Here is a 23,401-nt window from a genome sequence, read left to right on the forward strand (position 1 = left end):
AATCATTAAAGGGCATAGTTCACAATATCCGTTTGATTGTGAGTGATGCTCATGTTGAGGATGTGTCATGTTTTGTCCTTAGCGGGTTGCCTACTCCTCTAGTGTTGGGGCTACCCTGGCTCACTAAACATAACCCCACCATTGATTGGCAAGCAAGGCAAATAAATGGTTGGAGTGACTTTTGCAGAGAGAATTGCCTCACGACCTCTGTTTCTGAGGTTTCTACTAAGACTGTACCATCTTTTCTCTCTGAATTTTCGGATGTCTTCTCTGAGAGTGGTGTCCCCCGCACAGGGAGTACGATTGCCCTATTAATCTCATCCCAGGCGCCAAGCTGCCTAAATCTCGTTTATACAATCTCTCCCAACCTGAAAGGGTCGCTATGCGTGCTTATATCTCTGAGAGTCTGGGAAAGGGACACATACGACCCTCGAAGTCACCTGTTGCCGCTGTTTTTTTCTTTGTTAAGAAAAAAGATGGTTCTTTAAATAGGACCTTTCACTACTGTATAAACTAAAAACTAACTAGATCAGTGGGCAGAGCGGCACCCAGGGGTCCCCCTGCACTTACTAGTATGCCTGGGCGCCGCTCCGTTCGCCCAGGTATAGGCTCCGGTGTCTGCACTCCCTCTGACTGATTTCTTGTAGGAGGCGTGTCCCTTGCTGCACTGCTGGCCAATCGCAGCGCACAGCTCATAGCCAGGCGCTGCTCTGCCCACTGATCTAGTTAATTTTTAGTTTGTACAGTAGTGAAAGGTCCTCTTTAAGACCATGTCTGGATTTCAGGGAGCTGAACAGTATCACAATTCGTGACCCTTATCCGCTTCCTTTGATCCCGGACCTGTTTAACCAGATTGTTGGGGCTAAAGTTTTTTCCAAGTTGGATCTAAGAGGGGCATACAACCTGGTCAGGGTCAGAGAGGGAGACGAATGGAAGACAGCCTTCAATACCCCTGAGGGCCATTTTGAGAATTTGGTTATGCCTTTTGGTTTGATGAATGCTCCAGCCGTCTTTCAGCATTTTTTTTATCATTTAATGGGGAAATTTGTATTAGTGTATTTGGATGACATTTTGATTTTTTCTCCTGATTTCAAGACTCATGGGGAACACTTACGTCAGGTCTTGCTCATCCTGCGGGAGAATAAATTGTACGCTAAACTGGAGAAATGTGTGTTTGCGGTTCCAGAAATTCAATTTCTGGGGTTTCTTCTCTCCGCTTCCGGTTTTCGCATGGACCCCGAAAAGGTCCACGCTGTGCTTGAGTGGGAGCTTCCTGAGAATCAGAAGGTGCTGATGCGTTTTTTGGGCTTTGCCAATTATTACAGGAAGTTTATTTTGAATTATTCCTCTGTTGTTAAACTACTCACTGATATGACTAGAAAGGGGGTAGATTTTTCCTCCTGGTCGGTAGAGGCGCGTAAGGCCTTTTCTAATATCAAGAAGAGTTTTGTTTCCGCTCCCATCTTGGTACAACCTGATATTTCTCTACCCTTCATAGTTGAGGTTGATGCTTCTGAGGTGGGTGTGGGTGCGGTCTTGTCTCAGGGTCCCTCTCCTGCCAAATGGCGACCATGTGCCTTTTTCTCGAAGAAACTCTCCTCCGCAGAGAGAAATTACGATGTGGGAAATAGGGAGTTGTTGGCCATCAAATTGGCTTTTGAGGAGTGGCGCCATTGGCTAGAGGGAACCAGACACCCTATTACCGTGTTTACTGACCATAAGAATCTGGCCTACTTGGAGTCAGCCAAGCGTCTGAACCCGAGACAGGCCAGATGGTCTTTGTTCTTTTCCAGGTTTAATTTTGTTGTCATGTTCCGCCCTGGGGTTAAGAATGTGAAGGCGGATGCCCTGTCACGTTGTTTTCCGGGAGGTGGGAATTTTGAAGACTCGGGTCCCATTTTGGCTGAAGGTGTGGTGGTCTCTGCTCTTTATCCTGAATTAGAGGCAGAGGTTCAGGTAGCCCAGTCAGAGGCTCCTGATCTTTGTCCTCCTGGGAGGTTGTTTGTGCCTCTCGCTTTAAGACACAAGATTTTTAAGGAACACCACGATACTGTCCTTGCTGGGCACCCGGGGGCAAGAGCCACAGTGGATCTCATTGCTCAGAGATTTTGGTGGCCGGCGCTTCGTAAGTCGGTTGAGGGTTTTGTGGCAGCCTGCGAGACCTGCGCTCGTGCCAAAGTCCCTCATTCACGGCCATCAGGTCCTCTCCTTCCCTTACCCATTCCTTCCTGTCCTTGGACACATCTTCCGTGACAATAACATAGAGACATAGAAACACCAACGCGTTTCCCCCACGGTGTGGGATCATCAGGGGGTAGGTTAAGCTAAATAGTTAATCAATATCATAAAACACGGATACACGTAGTATAACGGGAAATCCGTCGGCCGGGTGTGGAACACCAATTATTATACATCAGTGTCCATCATATATCCATAATCGAATTGAAAGGACCATCACTTGATGCAAGAAGGAGGAGGAAGCCAGTCCAAACAGGTGATCAGGACGAAGGGAGATGATTACTCCATATAATGATATACACACAAAGGAGATCTGTGGGCAAGAGACACATTTACACTAGTATCAATGATGCACTGTAGTGACCTCCACCAATGATCACCCAGATCATATAGTTAACTCACAGACTCCGCAAGCTGATGAGTATCTGGTCCAGTGACCAGTGGCAGCAGCCACACTAGATGTCCTGGTTTGCAAGAGGCAAATTGATAAATAACCAGCAATCCTCATATCAAATATGTGCAGATAATTAAGAAAAAAGGGGTCTGTGGGGGAGAAACACATATACTAATAACAGAAACGTGCTTGCTCAATGGTGGCCACCACCACAGATCACCCAGATAACAAAGAGGACTCACAGTTTAAACACGATAGCCAGTATCTGATCAGGTCACAGACGGCACAACCCACATCAGATATCCTACAGTGCAAAGCAGGACATATTGAGTATCATTCACCGTCTTAATGCCAAGTAGATCAGGGGAACTCTGTCCCTACTTGCAGTAAGTTGTCACAGTGTGTGGTCACCCATACGGTTCCTCCTCAGGTCCGATAACAGACTGGTCCTTTCCCCCCGTTTAAATACCCCTCCACATTTTCCCTATGTCGCCCATTAGATGATCTCCCCTCTGGTCACAAATCAGGTGTTCATAGGTGGACAATCAACATGTGAGGCACGTTTATTTCTTTGGAACGTATCGGAAGTAAGCGACTTCCGGTTGCTGGAGCGCACGTAAATCATGGCGTCAGTGCGCTTCAAGCGCTGGCCCGTGGAACACAAGAACACTCCTTCTGGTAATTTGGAACGCAGAGTGCATCCGGTCCCATGGCTGGAGCGCTCAGTGACAGACATAGGGCAAATGATTAAGGCCCAATAGGAAACAGAGAAGCGGTAACCATAGCAAGCGATACAACGGGTGTTTAGATACACACACATTATTGTCTATGGGTCCGTGAAAACCACGGGTTCAACACGGATGCCATCTGTGTTTCATGGATCATTAGGAAGAGATGCTTTGAATTTTATTTTTCAGCTGTGCAGTGTCAGTAAAACATGGATAACACACGGACAGCAAAAAACGGACACACAGACTACACATGGATGAATTACGGAGGCATCACTGACCACCTTTTCACGGATTTAGAGGAGTTGTCTCATCTGAAACAATGGGGGCATATCGCTAGGATATGCCCCCATTGTCTGATAGGTGCGGGTCCCACCTCTGGGACCCACACCTATCTCCTAAATGGAGCCCCTAAAGTGGTGGAACAACTGCCCTCCATTCATTTCTACTGGGCCGCCAAAAATAGCCAAGCGCTGGCTGAGCTATTTCCATTGGCTCCTAGAAGTGAATAGGAGCGGTCATGCGCTCCCATTCACTTCTATAGTGGCCGGACCGGGGTCCTCCAGCCACCACTTTGGCCCACTCCGTTCTCGATATAGGTGTGGGTCCCAGCGGTGGGACCCACACCTATCAGACAATGGGGGCATATCCTAGCGGGCATACCCTAAAATTATGAGGAAACTGTGGATACAACACTGTTATGGGGGCCCTGATTGCTGGCGCTAGTAACAGCTTCTGATGCTAGGGGCATGGTGTCTGCCACACATGTTGCCTTCACGCTTATGCTTGGCTCCCTGTATGGTGGCTGGCACTCTGTTCTGGGGACCTTTGTACCTGGCACATTGTTATGGGGCACACTTTTTAGAAGACAGCTTTGACTGACACTTTGTTACAGGGCACCTGTGTCTGCCACTGGTGCTATGTAACGGGCATCTGTGACTGGCATACTGTTACAGGGCACCTCTAGTTAGCACGCTGTCATGGAACATTTGTGGCTAACACACTGACAGGGATTTGTTGGGTGGCACACTGTTATGGGGACTCTGTAGCTGACTTGGGGCACATTTGGCTGGCATTCCATCTGCTTCTGTAGCTGGCATACTGTTACAGGGCACCTGCAGTTGGGGATTTGTCCGATAACACATTATTATGGTGATTTAGCACCTGGCGCAATGTTATAGGGCAGTTTTGGCTGTTACCAGGGGTACTGAAGGCGGCAACACTGTTTAGAAGGACATCTGTGAGGGCTACACGGTTACAGGGCATCGGCCACCCTGTGATCAGGACACTGTTGTTGGCACAGCGTAATGGGGCATTCTTTGGCTTGCATACGGTTACGGGAGCTGGCACACTGTCATGAAACATCTGTGGAGTGAAGGATATTATTGGGATTTGTTGGGTAACACATTGTAATGGAGACTGAGCTCCTGGCACAAGGTTCTGGGGCATCTTTGGCCGCCATGCAGTTGCAGACTGAATATAGCTGGTTTACTGTCATGGGCATCTAGTGCCTGGTACATAGTGGCGGCTCTCTCGTGCTGCACTGCCTGTAGCAGTGCAGACACTGGAGGCGCTGTACACACGGTACAGCGCACTGTACTCTTCATCATCCGCCTCCGCTGTTAACACATCAAGCCCCGCCCATTCTGTATTACCCGGAAGTCCATGGCAGAACGCGGGGCGGGGCATCGCGACCCTAGGAAGGTCACATGGCGCTGCTCTAGCCGGGTGCTGGTCTGCCTCCTATACCATGGACCCTGGCACAGCGGGTAAGCGCTGACAGCTCTCGCACGTTATTAGTCATACAGACTGCCGGGCTGTGCTGCCTGCCCGGCGTACGGTTCATATCTACAGCCTGTCCTTCTTGTCAGTTTCCATGAGGATGGAAGAGCTATGTCACCTGCAGTACTACAGAAGACTGACGTGTAGTAGAAACCTCAGTCTTCAGCAGGTGTTGTGACTGGTACATAGCGGGTTAACTCCAGGTAGAGGTCTGACTGGTACATAGCGGGTTAACTCCAGGTAGAGGTCTGACTGATCGCTTTCTGACAGCTCCCATTATTGTACTGGGAAGTGTCCGGTTTCTTTGGCGGTTCCGGTGTAGACTGCATTCCTTGCCTTCAAAAACCCCAAAACCAGGAGGGAATGGAGAGGCAGCTAGTAGGACCGCGTGCCAGTCTTGGCCGTGCGGCGGACTGCAAATTGCTGCCTGCCAAAAATGGGCACTGATTGCGTGACGCTGACCCATTTACATGAATGGAGTCCGCAATCTGCATCCAACTGTGCTCACCGCAAAAAGGAGTGCAGGCACTACTTTTTTGCGGTGCGGAGGCATAGACAGAAAACCGCTGGAAGCCCTCCATAGTGCTTCATTGGGCTTCCGATCAAATTAATGGGTCCTCATCCATGATACAGTGTGCACATGGCCGGTGCCCGTATATTGCGGACCCGCTGTTTGCAGGCTGCAATACGGGCATGGCCAGGCAACGACTGTGAGCACGAGGCCTAAGACTCTGTTCACACTTGTGTCTTTTACATCCAGTTTTCATTGTCTTTTGGCGATGAAAACCAAATAAAATATTATATGATTGTATCCAGTAAAGGAAACCTGACAGAGCCGTTATTAGGCTTCATGTACACCGTGTCCACACCGGTATTCTATACTATTGCCATTGCTTTTAAAGGGAACCTGTCACCTGGATTTTGGGTATAGAGCTGAGCACAAATGGCCGCTAGCACATCCACGATACCCAGAAAAAAACGATTTGATTGATATGCAAATTAACCTGAGATGAGTCCTGTCCCCGAGATGAGTCCAGTGTGAAGGAGCCCAGCACCGCACCCTCAGAATCTCCTCCTTGCTCCCCGACGTCAGAAAGCTAGAGTGCTGTAATCTCACGATGCGCGAGTTAGCGCATGCGCAGTGTTGTCATAGTGTTCCTAGCTCACGCATTGCGAGATTACAGCACTCTAGCTTTCTGACGTCAGGGAGCAAGGAGGAGATTCTGAGGATGCGGTGCTGGGCTCCTTCACGCTGGACTCATCTCAGTTTAATTTGCATATGTATCAAATCTTTTTTTTTTTTTTTACACAATAAAAGCACACAGAGCTATGGGGAATGGGTATTGCGCAGGGTGGATTTGATTTAAATCAAAATGATTTAAATCACTAGTCAGTAAAGACATACAAACTAATTCTTGCTGGTATAACTAGTCATAAAGACTAATTCTTGCTGGTATAACTTATAATATGCAAGTAGATGAAGATTTTTAGAATAACAACTTTTCATATTGGTTTGAGGTTGATTCTGCATTCATAGGTTTGTAGAAGTTAGGATTAAGGTATTTTTCTCAACTCTGTTCATGTTATAACATATTTGCTGTGGAGGAGAGGCATGTGATCTCTGCTGAGTCAATCTCAGTTTTGAGAACTGCAAAAGTAAACCAAGCATCTGTGATAATATCTTGTAGGCAGAGAAACTGCCCAATAACCTTACAAAATCCTCTGGAAGAGCCTGACATTGTGAATGGATTAATGGAATTTATTTACAAAAAAAATTACACATATAGAAACATAGAATGTGTCGGCAGATAAGAACCATTTGGCCCATCTAGTCTGCCCAATATACTGAATACTATGAATAGCCCCTGGCCCTATCTTATATGAAGGATGGCCTTATGCCTATCCCATGCATGCTTAAAGGGACACTGACGGGCCCAATAAGCATATTTAGCTATATATATGCATGCATAGGTCTTCTAATGTGTATTAAAAACATATAAGTATAACCCCTGTCCACCTCATAAATACAGCAAAATCCTGTTTGATAACCTGATGTAACCGCTCTTCTTTCTGCCCAAGGGGCGGCGTTTCAGCTCCACATGGACGCACACACGCGCCCCAACCGTCGTTTTCAAGCGCCGCCCAGCTCATCAATATTCACTTTGCTGGGCGGCTTCTGCTATCCCCGACGTTCCGAGATCTTTCTATTGGGCATGTGCGGGATCTCGAAACGTCTGGGACAGCAGAAGCCGCCCAGCGAAATGAATAATGATGAGCTGAGCGGCGATTGAAAACGACGGTTGGGGCGCGTGTGTGCGTCCATGTGGAGCTGAAACGCCGCCCCTTGGGCAGAAAGAAGAGCGGTTACATCAGGTTATCAAACAGGATTTTGCTGTATTTATGAGGTGGACAGGGGTTATACTTATATGTTTTTAATACACATTAGAAGACCTATGTATATATACAGACGTGGACAAAATTGTTGGTACCCTTTGGTCAATGAAAGAAAAAGTCACAATGGTCACAGAAATAACTTTAATCTGACAAAAGTAATAATAAATTAAAATTCTATAAATGTTAACCAATGAAAGTCAGACATTGTTTTTCAACCATGCTTCAACAGAATTATGTAAAAAAATAAACTCATGAAACAGGCATGGACAAAAATGATGGTACCCCTAACTTAATATTTTGTTGCGCAACCTTTTGAGGCAATCACTGCAATCAAACGCTTCCTGTAACTGTCAATGAGACATCTGCACCTCTCAGCAGGTATTTTGGCCCACTCCTCATGAGCAAACTGCTCCAGTTGTGTCCGGTTTGAAGGGTGCCTTTTCCAGACTGCATGTTTCAGCTCCTTCCAAAGATGCTCAATAGGATTGAGGTCAGGGCTCATAGAAGGCCACTTTAGAATAGTCCAATTTTTTCCTCTTAGCCATTCTTGGGTGTTTTTAGCGGTGTGTTTTGGGTCATTGTCCTGTTGCAAGACCCATGACCTGCGACTGAGACCAAGCTTTCTGACACTGGCTAGTACATTTCTCTCTAGAATTCCTTGATAGTCTTGAGATTTCATTGTACCCTGCACAGATTCAAGACACCCTGTGCCAGACGCAGCAAAGCAGCCCCAGAACATAACAGAGCCTCCTCCATGTTTCACAGTAGGGACAGTGTTCTTTTCTTGATATGCTTCATTTTTTCGTCTGTGAACATACAGCTGATGTGCCTTGGCAAAAACTTCGATTTTTGTCTCATCTGTCCACAGGACATTCTCCCAGAAGCTTTGTGGCTTGTCAACATGTAGTTTGGCATATTCCAGTCTTGCTTTTTTATGATTCGTTTTCAACAATGGTGTCCTCCTTGGTCGTCTCCCATGTAGTCCACTTTGGCTCAAACAACGACGGATGGTGCGATCTGACACTGATGTTCCTTGAGCATGAAGTTCACCTTGAATCTCTTTAGAAGTCTTTCTAGGCTCTTTTGTTACCATTCGGATTATCCGTCTCTTAGATTTGTCATCAATTTTCCTCCTGCGGCCACGTCCAGGGAGGTTGGCTACAGTCCCATGGATCTTAAACTTATGAATAATATGTGCAACTGTACTCACAGGAACATCTAGTTGCTTGGAGATGGTCTTATAGCCTTTACCTTTAACATGCTTGTCTATAATTTTCTTTCTGATCTCTTGAGACAGCTCTTTCCTTTGCTTCCTCTGGTCCATGTCGAGTGTGGTACACACCATATCACCAAACAACACAGTGATTACCTGGAGCCATATATATAGGCCCAATGGCTGATTACAAGGTTGTAGACACCTGTGATGCTAATTAGTGGACACACCTTGAATTAACATGTCCCTTTGGTCACATTATGTTCTGTGTTTTCTAGGGGTACCATCATTTTTGTCCATGCCTGTTTCATGAGTTTATTTTTTTACATAATTCTGTTGAAGCATGGTTGAAAAACAATGTCTGACTTTCATTGGTTAACATTTATAGAATTTTAATTTATTATTACTTTTGTCAGATTAAAGTTATTTCTGTGACCATTGTGACTTTTTCTTTCATTGACCAAAGGGTACCAACAATTTTGTCCACGTCTGTATATATATATATATATATAGCTAAATATGCTTATTGGGCCCGTCAGTGTCCCTAGTTTAAACTCCTCCACTGTATTTGCAGCTACCACTTCTGCAGGAAGGCTATTCCATGCATCCACTACTCTCTCAGTAAAGTAATACTTCCTGATATTACTTTTAAACCTTTCCCCCACTAATTTAAAACTATGTCCTCTTGTAGCAGTTTTTCTTCTTTTAAATATTCTCTCCTCTTTTACCTTGTTGATTCCCTTTATGCATTTAAAAGTTTCTATCATATCCCCTCTGTCTCGTCTTTCTTCCAAGCTATACATGTTAAGGTCCTTTAATCTTTCCTGGTAAGTTTTATCCTGCAATCCATGGACCAGTTTAGTAGCTCTTCTCTGAACTCTCTCCAAAGTATCAATATCCTTCTGGAGATATGGTCTCCAGTACTGAGCACAATACTCCAAATGAGGTCTCACTAGTGCTCTGTAGAGCGGCATGAGCACCTCCCTCTTTCTACTGGTAATGCCTCTCCCTATACACCCAAGCATCCTGCTAGCATTTCCTGCTGCTCTATGACATTGTCTGCCTACCTTTAAGTCTTCTGAAATAATGACCCCTAAATCCCTTTCCTCAGATACTGAGGTTAGGACTATATCACTGATTTTATATTCTGCTCTTGGGTTTTTACGCCCCAGGTCCATTATCTTGCACTTATCAACATTAAATTTTAGTTGCCAGATTTTTGACCATTCCTCTAGTTTTCCTAAGTCCTTTTCCATTTGGTGTATCCCTCCAGGAACATCAACATTTTGGCCACTGCCCGTTCCCTTTGAAGGGCCTGTCACCTGTCTGTCTGACATACTGTATAATAGCGCAGCGCTGGCCCCATAGAAGTGAATAGGGCTTCAGGGAAAAGCGCATTGCATCCGGAAGCAAGTGCGGGTGTGATGTGTTATTTACTGATTGTTGCTAAGACATGTTGTTTGTAAACCTTCAGTTTTTTATCACGAGCGTGAAAAACGCATTAAAACGCATTGCACCCACGTGGAAAAAACTGAGCAACTGAACGCAATTGCAGACAAAACTGACTGAACTTTCTTGCAAAATGGAGCGAGTTTTACTGAACGCATCCGGATCTAATCTGTCACGCTCGTGTGAAAGAGGCCTAACAAAGCTACAACCAACCCTGTACCTCACATGGATCCAGAGATCTGCCCATTCATTACTGCAATTGATCTGCTAGATGATCTTCAGCCTGGCAGCTCAGGGGGTGCGTCCTTTCTGCTGCAGCTCTTTCCCTGTAACTGCCACAGCTTCTTACAGAACATATAGTGACCACAGTATAATTATATTCCCCCTACAATATAAGAAGCAAACCCTGTCAGGCAGAGCAAAAATACTGAATAAAAAAAAAAGGCTAATTTCCCTGGGTTGAGGACAGCATTTCAGGGCATAGACTGGGAGCAGCTAATGTCACATAATAATACTGAGGATAAATGGGAGGAGAGCTTTGAGTAATTGCACTAAAAATTTATTCCTTTAGGTAACAAGAATAAACGGCTAAAATTAAACCCCCCATGGCTTACGGCTACTGTGAAAAAAGTAATAAATGACAAAAAAAGGGCATTTAAAAAATACAAATCTGAGGGGTCCGCTGTAGTGTTTGAAGTTTACAAAGGGCTTAAAAGAATCTGTAAAAGGGAGATAAAATTCGCAAAAATACAAAGCGAACAGCAGGTAGCAAAAGAAAGCAAAACAAATCTCAAACAATTCTTTAAATATATAAATGCTAAAAAAAATAAAAATAAAAACTTGGTAGGTAGGTCCCCTAAATAATGGTAATGGGGGGGGGGGGGGAAGTCACTGAAGATAAGGAAAAGGCAGTTACTAAATGTCTTTTTAGCTCTGTATATATACAAAAGAAGAGAAAGGAGCTGATATCTGTGGCGCCGTTGTTAGTACATCCAGTAATATACTATACTCACTTAGCTAACTGTAGATATGGTCCAAGCTAAGTTAAATAGGGTAAATGTGAGCAAGGCTCTGGGTCCAGATGGATTACACCCAAGAGTTCTTAAAGAGCTCAGTTCAGTCATTGCTCTGCCCCTGTTTATAATTTTTAAAGATTCTCTAGGTACTGGTACAGTGCCAAGTGATTGGCGCAAGGCAAACGTGGTGCCCATATTCAAAAAAAGGGTAAAGGTCCTCCACAGCTAATTATAGACCAGTTAGTTTAACTTCTGTTGTGGGAACATTTTTTGAAGGACTCTTAAGGGACTATATACAGGAGTATGTGACTATAAATAATATTATAAGTGATAACCAGCATGGGTTTACCAAGGACAGAAGTTGTCAGACTAACCTGATTTGTTTTTATGAGGTGAGTATTAGCCTGGACAGAGGGGCGGCTGTTGATGTAGTGTTTCTGGATTTTGCAAAGGCTTTTGATACTGTCCCTCATAGACGTTTAATGGGTAAAGTAAGGTCTATAGGTTTGGAAAGTATAGTTTGTAATTGGATTGAAAACTGTCTGAAGGACTGTGTCTAGAGAGTTGTGGTCAATGATTCCTGTTCAGATTGGTCCCGGGTTATAAGTGGTGTACCCCAAGGTTCAGTGCTGGGCCCTTTATTATTTAATTTATTTATTAATGATATTGAGGGCGGGATTAATAGCATCAGAAGTCGCACTACAGTGCTCCAGACTAAAATAAATACCTAGGGGCCAATGGCTAGGTCGCCATCTGGAGCACTGCACTACGTTTTTTCCAAAAGAGTACAAATACTCCTCTGACCATTTTTGAGGAGTATTTTTACCTGAGGAGGAGTACAAAAGTTGCAGTAAATCAAATACATAATAAGTAGGCTTCCACTCGCTCACATCTGCGTTGAAGGCTGCGCTTTGAGCCTCTGCTGCAGATTCTGTCGAAAGACCAGACAAAAAAGTATTATATGCAGCACTTTTTTGTCTGGTAAAAAGACAGATCCTGAACGGATCCAATCATAGTCGGCAGAGTCTGCTCAGCTTCTTCCCTGTCAGTTAGGCCTCATGAGGCCGTTCTGTGCATTGGGGACCGCAATTTGCAAGTTGGGTCCGTGATCTGTCCGCACAGCAAAAAAAATAGAACATGTTTTATTTTTCTGCGGTGCGGAGGCATGGACAAACACAACGGAAGCACTCCATAGTGCTTTCGTGGGGTTCTGTTCCTCCGTTCCGAACCACAGAAGATTCAGATTGCGGACCCATTCAAGTGAATGGGTCCGCATTCATGATGCGGGGAGCACATGGCTGGTGCCTGCATATTGCGGACCCGCTGTTTGCACGAGGCCTTAGGCCTACATTTATATTTTTGCTGTTCTTTGCAGGATGGAAAAACATGGTACACTACGCTTTCCCATCTTGCAGAGTTCTTCAAAAAAGTATGTTTTTCTACAATGGAGCTCCATAGCATAGTGACAGATAAACCCATCCTTACGTGCCCGATCCAGCACTTCTGTTATTTTTTTGCTCTGCTCATCTAACCCGCTCTCCTCTATAAACTTTGGGGAGCCAGCCCCTCCTCCTTCCAGCTCCCGCCGGCTGCTCGGCGCTGTATCGCTCCGGTGCCCACCCAAACCAACCAATAGCAAAGCTCCTTACTGTATGGAGCTTTGCTATTGGTCATTTCAGGCCCATGCTATTGACAGCGCGCCTCGCGCTGACGAATGTGGGGGAAAAGTCTAAGGCGTATTGGTACGCCTCATACTTTTTCCAGGGAGTAATATGGCCTGAACAGGCGTCAATGTACAATGTACGTTTGTACAGGCATTATTGCGACCTCTGAATAGCACCATTTCTTTTTTTGCAGATGACACTAAGCTATGTAGTACTGTACAGTCTATGGAAGATGTCCATAAACTACAAGCTGACTTGAACACTGAGTAATTGGGCATCAACTTGGCAAATGAGGTTCAATGTGGATAAATGTAAAGTTATGCATCTTGGTAGTATTAATCTCTGTGCTTCATATGTCCTAGGAGACTTAACACTGGGAGAGTCACTTATAGAGAAGGATTTGGGTGTCCTTGTAGATTGACATAGAATATTACAGCATACAATCAGCTGCTTCTAAGGCCACCAGGATATTGTCATGCATTAAAAAGCCATGGACTCGCAGGGCAGGGATGTAATATTACCACTTTACAAAGCGTTGGTGCGGCCTCATCTGGAATATGCAGTTAGTTCTGGGCACCAGTCCATAGAAAGGATGCACTTCAGCTGGAAAAAGTACAGAGGAGAGCGACTAAAATGATAAGGGGCATGGATCATCTTAGTTAAGAAGAAAGATTAAAAGAATTGAATTTATTTAGTCTTGATAAGAGACGTCTAAGGGGCGGACATGATTAACCTATACAAATATTTAAATGGGTCATACAAAAAATACGGTGAAAAACTGTTCCAGGTAAAATGCCCTCAAAAGACAAGGGGGCACTGCCTCCGACGGGAGAAGAAAAAGTTCAGTCTTCGGAAGCATCAAAGATGTTTTACTGTAAGAACGGTGAATCTGTGGAATAGACTTCCTCAGGACGTGGTCACAGCAGGAACAGTAGTTTTAACCCCTTCCCAACCCATGATGTACTACTACTATGTCATGGAAACCACTGCATTCCCGCAATTTGACGTAATAGTATGTCATGGTGATGACGTGGGCATCGGAGCGGTGCGCGCACGATTACTTCAGGGGCCCAGCAGTCCCTAGTAGCCGGGCCTCTGCTGTATCCGCCGGCTGTAAGAGCCGATGTCGTTGGATTAATATCTTCTATTCCGCAGTCCACGCTGACCGCGACATTGAAGGGGTTTGTGTCGGATGAGTGAGCGCATAGAGTCTCCGCGCTGCTGTGGCGGGGACTCGATGTATCAAAAGGCAGCCTGATGCCGTGCATAGGCTGCCCAATGCCTTTCACGGCATCGGGACCTGTTCGTGTGCTACTCACTGTAGTACACAAATGGGCAATGCATTACAATACAGATGTATTGCAATGCATTGAGGAGGGGATCAGAACCCCAAAAGTGAACATCAGAAATAAAGTAAAGAAAAAAAGTGTTTTTAATTAAATTAATAAAGTTATAAAATTAATAATGAAAAAAAAAGCCCCTTTTCCCTTATTTTATAATAAAAAAACTGGAAAAAAAACACACACATATTAGGTATCACCGCGTCTGTAATGACCGGCTCCATAAATACATCACGTGATCCACCCTGTCCAATAAGCACCATAAAAAAATAAAATAAAAACTGTGTAAAAAAAAAAGGCATTTTTGTCACATTACATCACAAAAAGTGCAACACCAAGCGAACAAAAAGGCATCTGGTTCACAAAATGGTATCAATAAAACCGTCACCTCATCCTGTAAAAAATGAGCGCCTACCTAAGATAATCTCCCCAAAAAAATAAAAAACTATAGCTCTCAGAACATGGAGACACTAAAACATAATTTTTTTGTTTCAAAGCTGCTATTATTGTGCTAAAGAGAAATAAATAAAAAAAATATATACATATTAGGAATTGCCACGTTTGTAACAACCAGCTCTATAAAAATATCACATGACGTAACATGTAAAAAAAAAATATGCCATTTTTGTCAGACTGTCACCTCATCCCACAAAAAATGAGACCCTAGCTAAGAGAATCGGTCAAAAAATAAAAAAAGCTATCACTCTCAGACACTAAAAGTATAATTTTTTGCTTCAAAACGGCTATTATTGTGCTAAAGTGAAATAAATAGAAAATAGTATACATATTTGATATCGCCATGTCCGTAACAACCAGCTCTATAAAAATATCACATGACCTAACCCCTCAGATGAACACCGTAATATTTTTTTTAATGAAAACTGTGTAAAAAAAAAGCCATTTTTGTCACCTTAAATCACAAAAATTGCAACACCAAGCGATCAAAAAGGCATATACCCCCCAAAATAGTACCAATCAAACAGTCACCTCATCCCGCAAGAAAATGAGTCCTTACCTAAGGAAATTGGTCAAAAAAGTTATGGCTCTCAGACTATGGATACACTAAAATATCATTATTTCGGTTTCAAAAATGCTATTATTGTGTAAAACTTAAAGGGATTCTGTCATCAGAAATGAGCCCTATAAGCTAAACATATGGCGATGTCCCTTGTAAAACACAGAATCCTAAAGTGAGTTTATCTAATGCCCCTGTGGATCTATATTCATAAAAAAGACGTTTATATCACCTACCAATCACTTCAAAATGTGTCCAAGGGGATGTCTCATGCTGAAAGGGGCCCAGCTGCAGCAATGTCGTTTATGTGCCCAGCGCCGCCTCCTCAAGTGAAATCGCCGCCCTCCCTTTTATTATATCCGCCTACTTCAGTTCGTGGCTGCCTCTGTAACCTCCGCTCGCTTCATCCAGATCCCGCGCGTGCGCACTAGATATAGCCTGATGCGCCCGTGCGGACTACTGGCAGCAGCCTCGTATAGCGAAGTGCCTATACTGACTGCCCTATTACAGCCCATCCCAGCCATCCAACCTAGTGCGCACGCGCGGGATCTGGATGAAGCGAGCGGTGGTTAGAGAAGCAGTGATGACGTAAGGTAGGCGGATTGCATGAAAGGTAGGGCGGCGATTTCACTACAGAAGGGCACCTAAACGACATGGCTGCAGCCGGGCACCTTTCACCAGGAGACGTCCCCTTGGACACATTTTGAAGTGATTGGCAGGTGATATAAACGTCTTTTTTATGAATATAGAGCCACAGGGGCATTAGATAAACTCACTTTAGGATTCTGTGTTTTACAAGGGACATCGCCATATGTTTAGCTTATAGGGCTCATTTCTGATGATAGAATCCCTTTAAATAAGAAAAAGTAGATATATTTGGTATTGCCACGTGCGTAACAGTCTGCTCTATAAAAAAAAAGTCACATGACCTAATCCCTTAGGGAAATGCTGTAAAAATAAATAAAAACTGTGCCAAAACAACCAATTTTTGTTGGTCCCCTTGCCCCATAAAGTGTAATAATGAATGATCAAAAAATCATATGTACCCTAAAATGGTACCAATAAAAATGTCTACTCTTCCTGCAAAAAACGAGCCCCTGCACAAGATGATCAGCAGAACAATAAAAAAAATAGGGCGTTCAGAAAATGGAGAAAAAGTTCTTTATTATGTAAAACTGAAGCAAACATCATAGAAAGTAGACATATTTGATATCATTGAGTCTGTAACAACCTGCTCTATAAAAATAGCGCATGATCTAACCTGTCAGATGAATGTTGTTAAAAAAAAACACATCAATTTTTTAGTTACCTTGCCTCATAAAAAAACGTAATATAGAGCAATTAAAAATCATATGTACCCCAAAATAGTACCAATACCGTACGGACCGCGGTATGGAAAAGGTTAACTGTCAGGGAGCTCCCTCCCTCTCCCATCGGGGGGCTGCTGTGCCTTTGCAGCCCCCCCGATGGAGAGGGAGAGAGCCCCCCGACAGCCCCGTCCTCACCCTTCCCCGTCTGCGAAGTTGTGGCAGACGGGGAAGGTTCCAATGGCAACAGGACGCCTTCTCAGGCATCCTGCTGTCCATGGTGCTGAACAGATCTATGCTAAAGGCATTGATCTGTTCAAAGTGTAAAGTAAAATACAGTACAGTACCCTATATAGAGTACTGGACTGTATTATACAGACATCAGACCCACTGGATCTTCAAGAACCAAGTGGGTCTGGGTCAAAAAAATGAAAAAAAAGAGTGAAAAAAGTTAAGATAAAAAAAACATTTATCACTGAATAAAAATTTAAAAAATAAAATACACTACACATATTAGGTATCGCTGCGTCTGTAACAACCTGATCTATAAAACGGTCATGTTACTTGGCGCACGGTGAACGCCATAAAAAAAAAAAAGAACTATGAGAAAATTGGAATTTTGCCTACCTTACTTCCCAAAAAAGGTAATAAAAGTGATCAAAAAAGTCGCATGTACGCCAAAATAGTACCAAACGAACCATCATCTCATCCCGCAAAAATCATACCCTACCCAAGATAATCGCCAAAAAACTATGGCTCTTAGACTATGGAAACACTAAAACATGATTATTTTTTTTTGTTTCAAAAATGAAATCATTTTGTAAAACTTACATAAATAAAAATAAAGTATACATATTAGGTATCGCCGCGTCCGTATCGACCGGCTCTATAAAAATATCACATGACCTAACCCCTCAGGTGACCACCGTAAAATAATAAAAATAAAAACGCTATTTTTTGTCATTTTACGTCACAAAAAGTGTAATAGCAAGCGATCAAAAAGTCATATGCACCCCAAAATAGTGCCAATCAAACCGTCATCTCATCCCGCAAAAAATGAGTCCCTACTTAAGATAATCGCCCAAAAACTGAAAAAACTATGGCTCTTAGACTATGGAGACACTAAAACATTTTTTTGGTTTTAAAAATGAAATCATTGTATAAAACTTGCATAAATAAAAAAAAATTGTATACATATTAGGTATCGCCGTGTCCGTGACAACCTGCTCTAAAATTACCACATGATCTAACCTGTCAGATGAATGTTGTTAATAACAAAAAAATAAAACGTGCCAAAAAAGCTATTTCTTGTTACCTTGCCGCAAAAAAAGTGTAATGTAGAGCAACCGAAAATCATATGTACCCTAAACTAGTACCAACAAAACTGCCACCCTATCCCGTAGTTTCTAAAATGGGGTCACTTTTTTGGAGTTTCTACTCTAGGAGTGCATCAGGGGGGCTTCAAATGGGACATGGTGTAAAAAAAAAAAAAACAGTCCAACAAAATCTGCCTTCCAAAAACCGTATGGCACTCCTTTCCTTCTGCGCCCTGCCGTGTGCCCGTACAGCAGTTTACGACCACATATGGGGTGTTTCTGTAAATTACAGAATTAGGGCCATAAATAATGAGTTTTGTTTGGCTGTTAACCCTTGCTTTGTAACTGGAAAAAAAACATTTTTAATGGAGAATCTGCCAAAAAAGTGACATTTTAAAATTGTATCTCTATTTTCCATTAAATCTTGTGCAACACCAAAGTTTGTAAAATCAGTTTTGAATACCTTGAGGGGTGTAGTTTCTTAGATGGGGTCACTTTTTTGGGAGTTTCTACTCTAGGGGTGCATCAGGGGGGCTTCAAATGGGACATGGTGTCAAAATACCTGTGTGCTGTCCGCATCTTTTGCAGTCCCATTGAAAATGAATGGGTCCACACCTGTTCTGCAATTATGTGGATGTGGACCCATTTTGCGGATGTGTTAATGGACCCTTAACTCCTTCAAGACCAAGCTAGTTTTTACCTTCAGGACCAGGCCATTTTTAGCGAATCTCACACGTGTCACTTTATGTGGTAATAACTTTAAAACGCTTTTTCTTATTCAGGCCATTCTGAGATTGTTTTCTCGTCACATTATACTTCATGATAGTGGTAAAATTGAGTCAATTTTCTTTATTTTTTTTATAAAAAAAAAATATACCAAATTTGGAAAAATTTAGCAAATTTCAATTTCTCTACTTTTATAATAGACAGTAATACCTTCAAAAATAGTTATTACCAGGGTGGATTTGATTTAAATCAAAAGTCCTCCCTAGAGTCAACTAAGTCACTTAAATCTTTGACAAATTGTCTGTGCTTTCGTTCCTTTAAGAGACCTTGAAAGCGCTTGACTGATGTCTGCAAGGAGGCCTCTCATCTTTTGAAGTCTGGATCTTTCTCAAACCTCAAGGCTGTCTCCTTTAGGACACACAGCTTTTCGGAGGTTTTCTCGAAGAGGACCTTCTCCTCCTCCTCCTCCTCCTCGAGAAGAATCCTCATCAAATTGAGCGAGCTCTTGGTGAGTTCTACTTCCCACCTGTCCGCCAGACCAGGAGAGGCAGAAGATCTAATTTGAGATGACTGTTGACATAGTGTGCTCTGCATCCATAATGAATGGGTCCGCACCCGTTCCGCAATTTTCGGAACGGATGCGGACCTATTTTTATGGATGTGAATGGAGCCTAAGACTAACTCTGTCTCCACTACCTTGTGTCTTAAAGTATATTAAAATTCCAGTTAGGGTTGTTTCGGGTATCGAACTTTCGATACCCAATCAATACTTTTATGCCAGTATCGATTCGGCATCGATACTAGACTTTACTCTCATGGCGCTCGGCGCACGCTCAGACAGTGGAGAAGGAGTGAGGGAGTCCCCCCCCCCCCCTCCTATGACGTGGGCACCCTGAGCCCAATGAAATGAGCGTGCTCTGAAGCTGCCCGCACCACTGCCACAAATGAATGTACCGCTATTAATTAAAGCAGGAGGCGGGACAGGGGGACGTAATACACTGTTGCGCCGTCTGAGCTAGTGAGCACGGCGAACGGCAGCAGCCTCCTCCTCCTCAGTGTCCTCCCTAGAGTCAAGCAGCCAGCATAGCAGGTGCCTGGCCTCCTGTATCTGTATTAAAGGTCAATTATCATTGGTGGTGCAGTGCGCCCCCCCCCCCCAACCCCACAGTATTAAAATATTTGGTGGCAGTGGCCACAGATTCCCCTCCTCATTGGTGGTACAGTGGCAGTTCTGATCGGAGCCCCAGCAGTGTAATCCTTGGCGCCCGATCGGTTACCATGGCATGGCAGCCAGGATGCTACTGAAGCCCTGGCTGCCATGGTAATCTCCCTGCTGCTGCGTGTACTATGCACAGGGCAGCAGGGAGAGTTTGAAGTCCTATTCACCCTAATAGAGCTCTATTAGGGTGAATAGGACAAGGGATTAAAAGATCCCAGGTTCTAGCCCCTAAGGGCAATAGTTATTAAATTAAAAAATACACCAAATTATTAAGTATAAATCGCCCCCTTTCCCAATTTTATATATAAAATATTTAAACAATAAATAAACATATTACATATCGCCATGTCTAAAAGTCCAGACTATTAAAATATTTTTAAAAACTCCTATGCGGTGTACGCCATAACAGAAAAAAATTTATAAATAAAAACCGCACAATTCGCAATTTTTTTTTAGTCACCTTGCCCCCCCAAAAAATAGGATAGGACTGATCAATTGTGTCTGCACAGACGGATCCGCTCCTATAATGCAGACGAATACATCTGCATTATATTTCAGAAAAAATTCTAGTTAAAAGTCTGAAAGTTAGTCAGACGGATTCGTCCAGACTTTACATTGCAAGTCAATGGGGGACGGATCCGTTTGAAATTGAGCCATATTGTGTCAACTTCAAACGGATCCGTCCCCATTGACTTACATTGTAAGTCTGGACGGATCCGTTTGGCTCCCCACGGCCAGGCGGACAGCCGAACGCTGCAGGCAGCGTTCAAGTGTCTGCCTGCTGAGCGGAGGCCAAACGGTGTCAGACTGATGCATTCTGAGCGGATCCGCATCCACTCAGAATGCATTGGGGCCGTACGGATGCGTTCGGGGCCGCTTGTGAGAGCCTTCAAACGGAACTCGCAAGCGGAGCCCCGAACGCTAGTGTGAAAGTAGCCTTAGATATACTGTAGCTTTGTTTACTCTTTTAGGGGCTGTTGTCCCCTTGTGTTCCCCAGAACCCATCTGGCTTTCTGAGGCTTCAAATTCAAGAGGTGGAGTTCTCTCTGTGTGGATCTGATCAGGTGAGTTCTTCCTCTCCCATCCTACCTTAAGTGGATACGCCAGTGCCTCCCCTGGTCAGGGGTTCCCTGACTGCACCTGATCCTTTGATGTACATAATTTATATTAGCTACTCCTTTAGGCTCTCTTGTAATACTGTTATTAATATGCAGTCTCATGGTGAGGTGCACAGCCTCATGACATAATTGTAAATGTGGTATCACATGTGCTAAATCTTTGTTCATCTGGTCCGATAAACAGATGGAGAATCACGCTTTCAGTTATTCTTAGGTTGGTGCGGGCTCCACTCCTTCCTATATGGAATCAATTATAGTCTTTTGATCAGGAGCTTAAAACGTGATCTGTAAGTCCAGGGGTTCCCATTTGGATATTCAAGTGATCTCCTTTGAGAACTTGGTTCTCCTACATGTCAGGATCTCAGATTAGCTGGTTGAATTCCTAAATAAAAATCAGGTATAGTTAGATTATGTACCATTTTACATTCGGAGCCGACCTTTCTTTCAGAATTGGACCCTAGTGTTTCTCAGGATCTGGTAGAAGTTGTAATCTGGTATTTCTCCTGTGGTGTTGTCATGAGGGATGTACTGGAAAAAGGAAAACAGACTTACCAGTACTGTCATTTGATTTCTAGGAGCCCCTCAAGACAGCACCCTTACATTGCCTCCCTATCCATCCTGGAGTAGTAATCTCGAAAACACTGGAGATTCGTGGTGGGACAACCTCTCTGTTTCCTGTCCCATTAAGTTCAAATGTGAGCATCCTCTGGGGGTACTGTCATGAGGGATTCCTGGAAATCTAATTACCGGAAGTCTAATTTTGTTTTTCCTGTGCTCAGAAACAAGGAAAAAATCTTCAGACCTTATTAGCTTTTTAAGGTTACTTATAATCAGCATTTTAATCTTTTTCCAATCAACACATTTTCCTGGATAAACCTTACCTTTCACTAGCACAACTTTTCAAGTGTGTAAGCAATAAAACCGTTATGTAAGGGGTGCATTCATACTTCTACTAGAAGGGTTGAACTGACTCCACACTATGCAAATGAATGGATCTGGGTCACCTTGTAACTAAGCCACTATAGACCTAGATTTGCCTGTGGAACTTATGTGTTAATTAAGTCATCATTATCTGCTGTATCTTTTAACTGTAACTTTACTCCTTTCACAACATTTTAAGGACATTTTTTAGATGTGTTGAGAGCTATGAGAGTTTCCATGGACCTAGTGGTCCGGTAAGATCCAGTTAAAATGACTTACTTGGATTACGGTAGAGTTCCTTTGTGAAGACTATGGTAGACAATTAGACATCATTATATTTTCATCTAATAAGCAGTCTCTTACTCCGCACATAAGAAATTAAGGCCTCGGGCCACAGATAGAACAAGAGGGCCCATTAAAGTCAATGGTTCAATTCCCACGTCCATTTTTTTGGTACGGACCATCCATCTGAGACTCATTAATTCGAGTGTATGGGTGCAGGAAAAAGCTAAACACATATAGGCACCATACAGATGTCCACACAGAATGATATACATTTGGTTTTTGTGGATGTATATCGGAAAAACTGTCTGAATTTATTTTTATTTTACTCACTTATATAGCGCTGACATATTCCGCAGCGCTTTAGACATTAGCATCAAATTATCCCCAACGGGGCTCACAATCAAAGTTCTCTGTCAGTATGTCTTTGGAGTGTCGGAGGAAACCTTAGAACCCGGAGGAAACCCACACAAACACGGGGAGAACATACAAACTCCATGCAGATCATACAAATATAAAAACTAATTCAAAAGAGTCACCACTGCGTTATTCAGATCTCCAATGGCGTCGCAGACCTCTGTGTGAAGTGGCCTCAATTCACATCAAAACAAGAGATCAGCCTGAGTCCACTTTGACAATGAAACGATTTACTAATAATTGCCTGCCTAAAATGAGCAGTCCATTAACATGGCACCTGAATATCTCATGCCTGTGACACAATGCCAAATTCTTTTTTTAAAACCTTTATAAAATTTGTCACACTTAGGGCCGTTTCACACGAGCGGATGCCGTGCGTAGCATCCGCTCCGTGAAAGAGTGCCAAGACCCGCTGCAGACTGCAGAGGCACGGAGCAGTAACATGACTGTTAATGCTCCGTGCCTCTCTGTGATCTCTTTACTACGAAATCACAGTTGTCATTGTGATTTCGTAGTAAAGAGGTCACAGAGAGGCACGGAGCATTAACAGTCATGTTACTGCTCCGTGCCTCTGCAGTCTGCAGCGGGTCTTGGCACTCTTTCACGGAGCGGATGCCACGCACGGCATCCGCTCGTGTGAAACGGCCCTTAGGGTACGTCCATATGGGACAGAAATACGGTAGCAAAGTGGATGATCGGTGGACACCTACCCTTATGCCGACTTGAAGGTTGCCATTTTGGTGTTGGCTAACATGCCAGTAGACCATGAGCTACATAACAATTAGAAATGTGGCATAATTACCTTTAGTAGATCTGCTGCTGAATGTTTGCCACATACCCTGATTGCGGTTTTTATATCTGA

General features: G+C 43.6%; 1 protein-coding gene across 1 annotated transcript in view; it reads left to right on the forward strand.

Annotated features, from left to right (window-relative positions):
* Positions 1-5,022: 5,022 nt before the first annotated feature.
* CMC1 (C-X9-C motif containing 1) overlaps positions 5,023-23,401 on the forward strand; it is a 72,445-nt gene continuing 54,066 nt past the window's right edge. The window contains exon 1 of the mRNA XM_044294360.1: positions 5,023-5,129. Coding sequence (XP_044150295.1) covers positions 5,111-5,129 — 19 coding nt within the window. The 5' untranslated portion in view covers positions 5,023-5,110. The remainder of the gene's footprint in view (positions 5,130-23,401) is intronic.

The sequence above is a fragment of the Bufo gargarizans genome, chromosome 5 (genome assembly GCF_014858855.1).
Source record: "Bufo gargarizans isolate SCDJY-AF-19 chromosome 5, ASM1485885v1, whole genome shotgun sequence".
Lineage (NCBI taxonomy): Eukaryota > Metazoa > Chordata > Amphibia > Anura > Bufonidae > Bufo > Bufo gargarizans.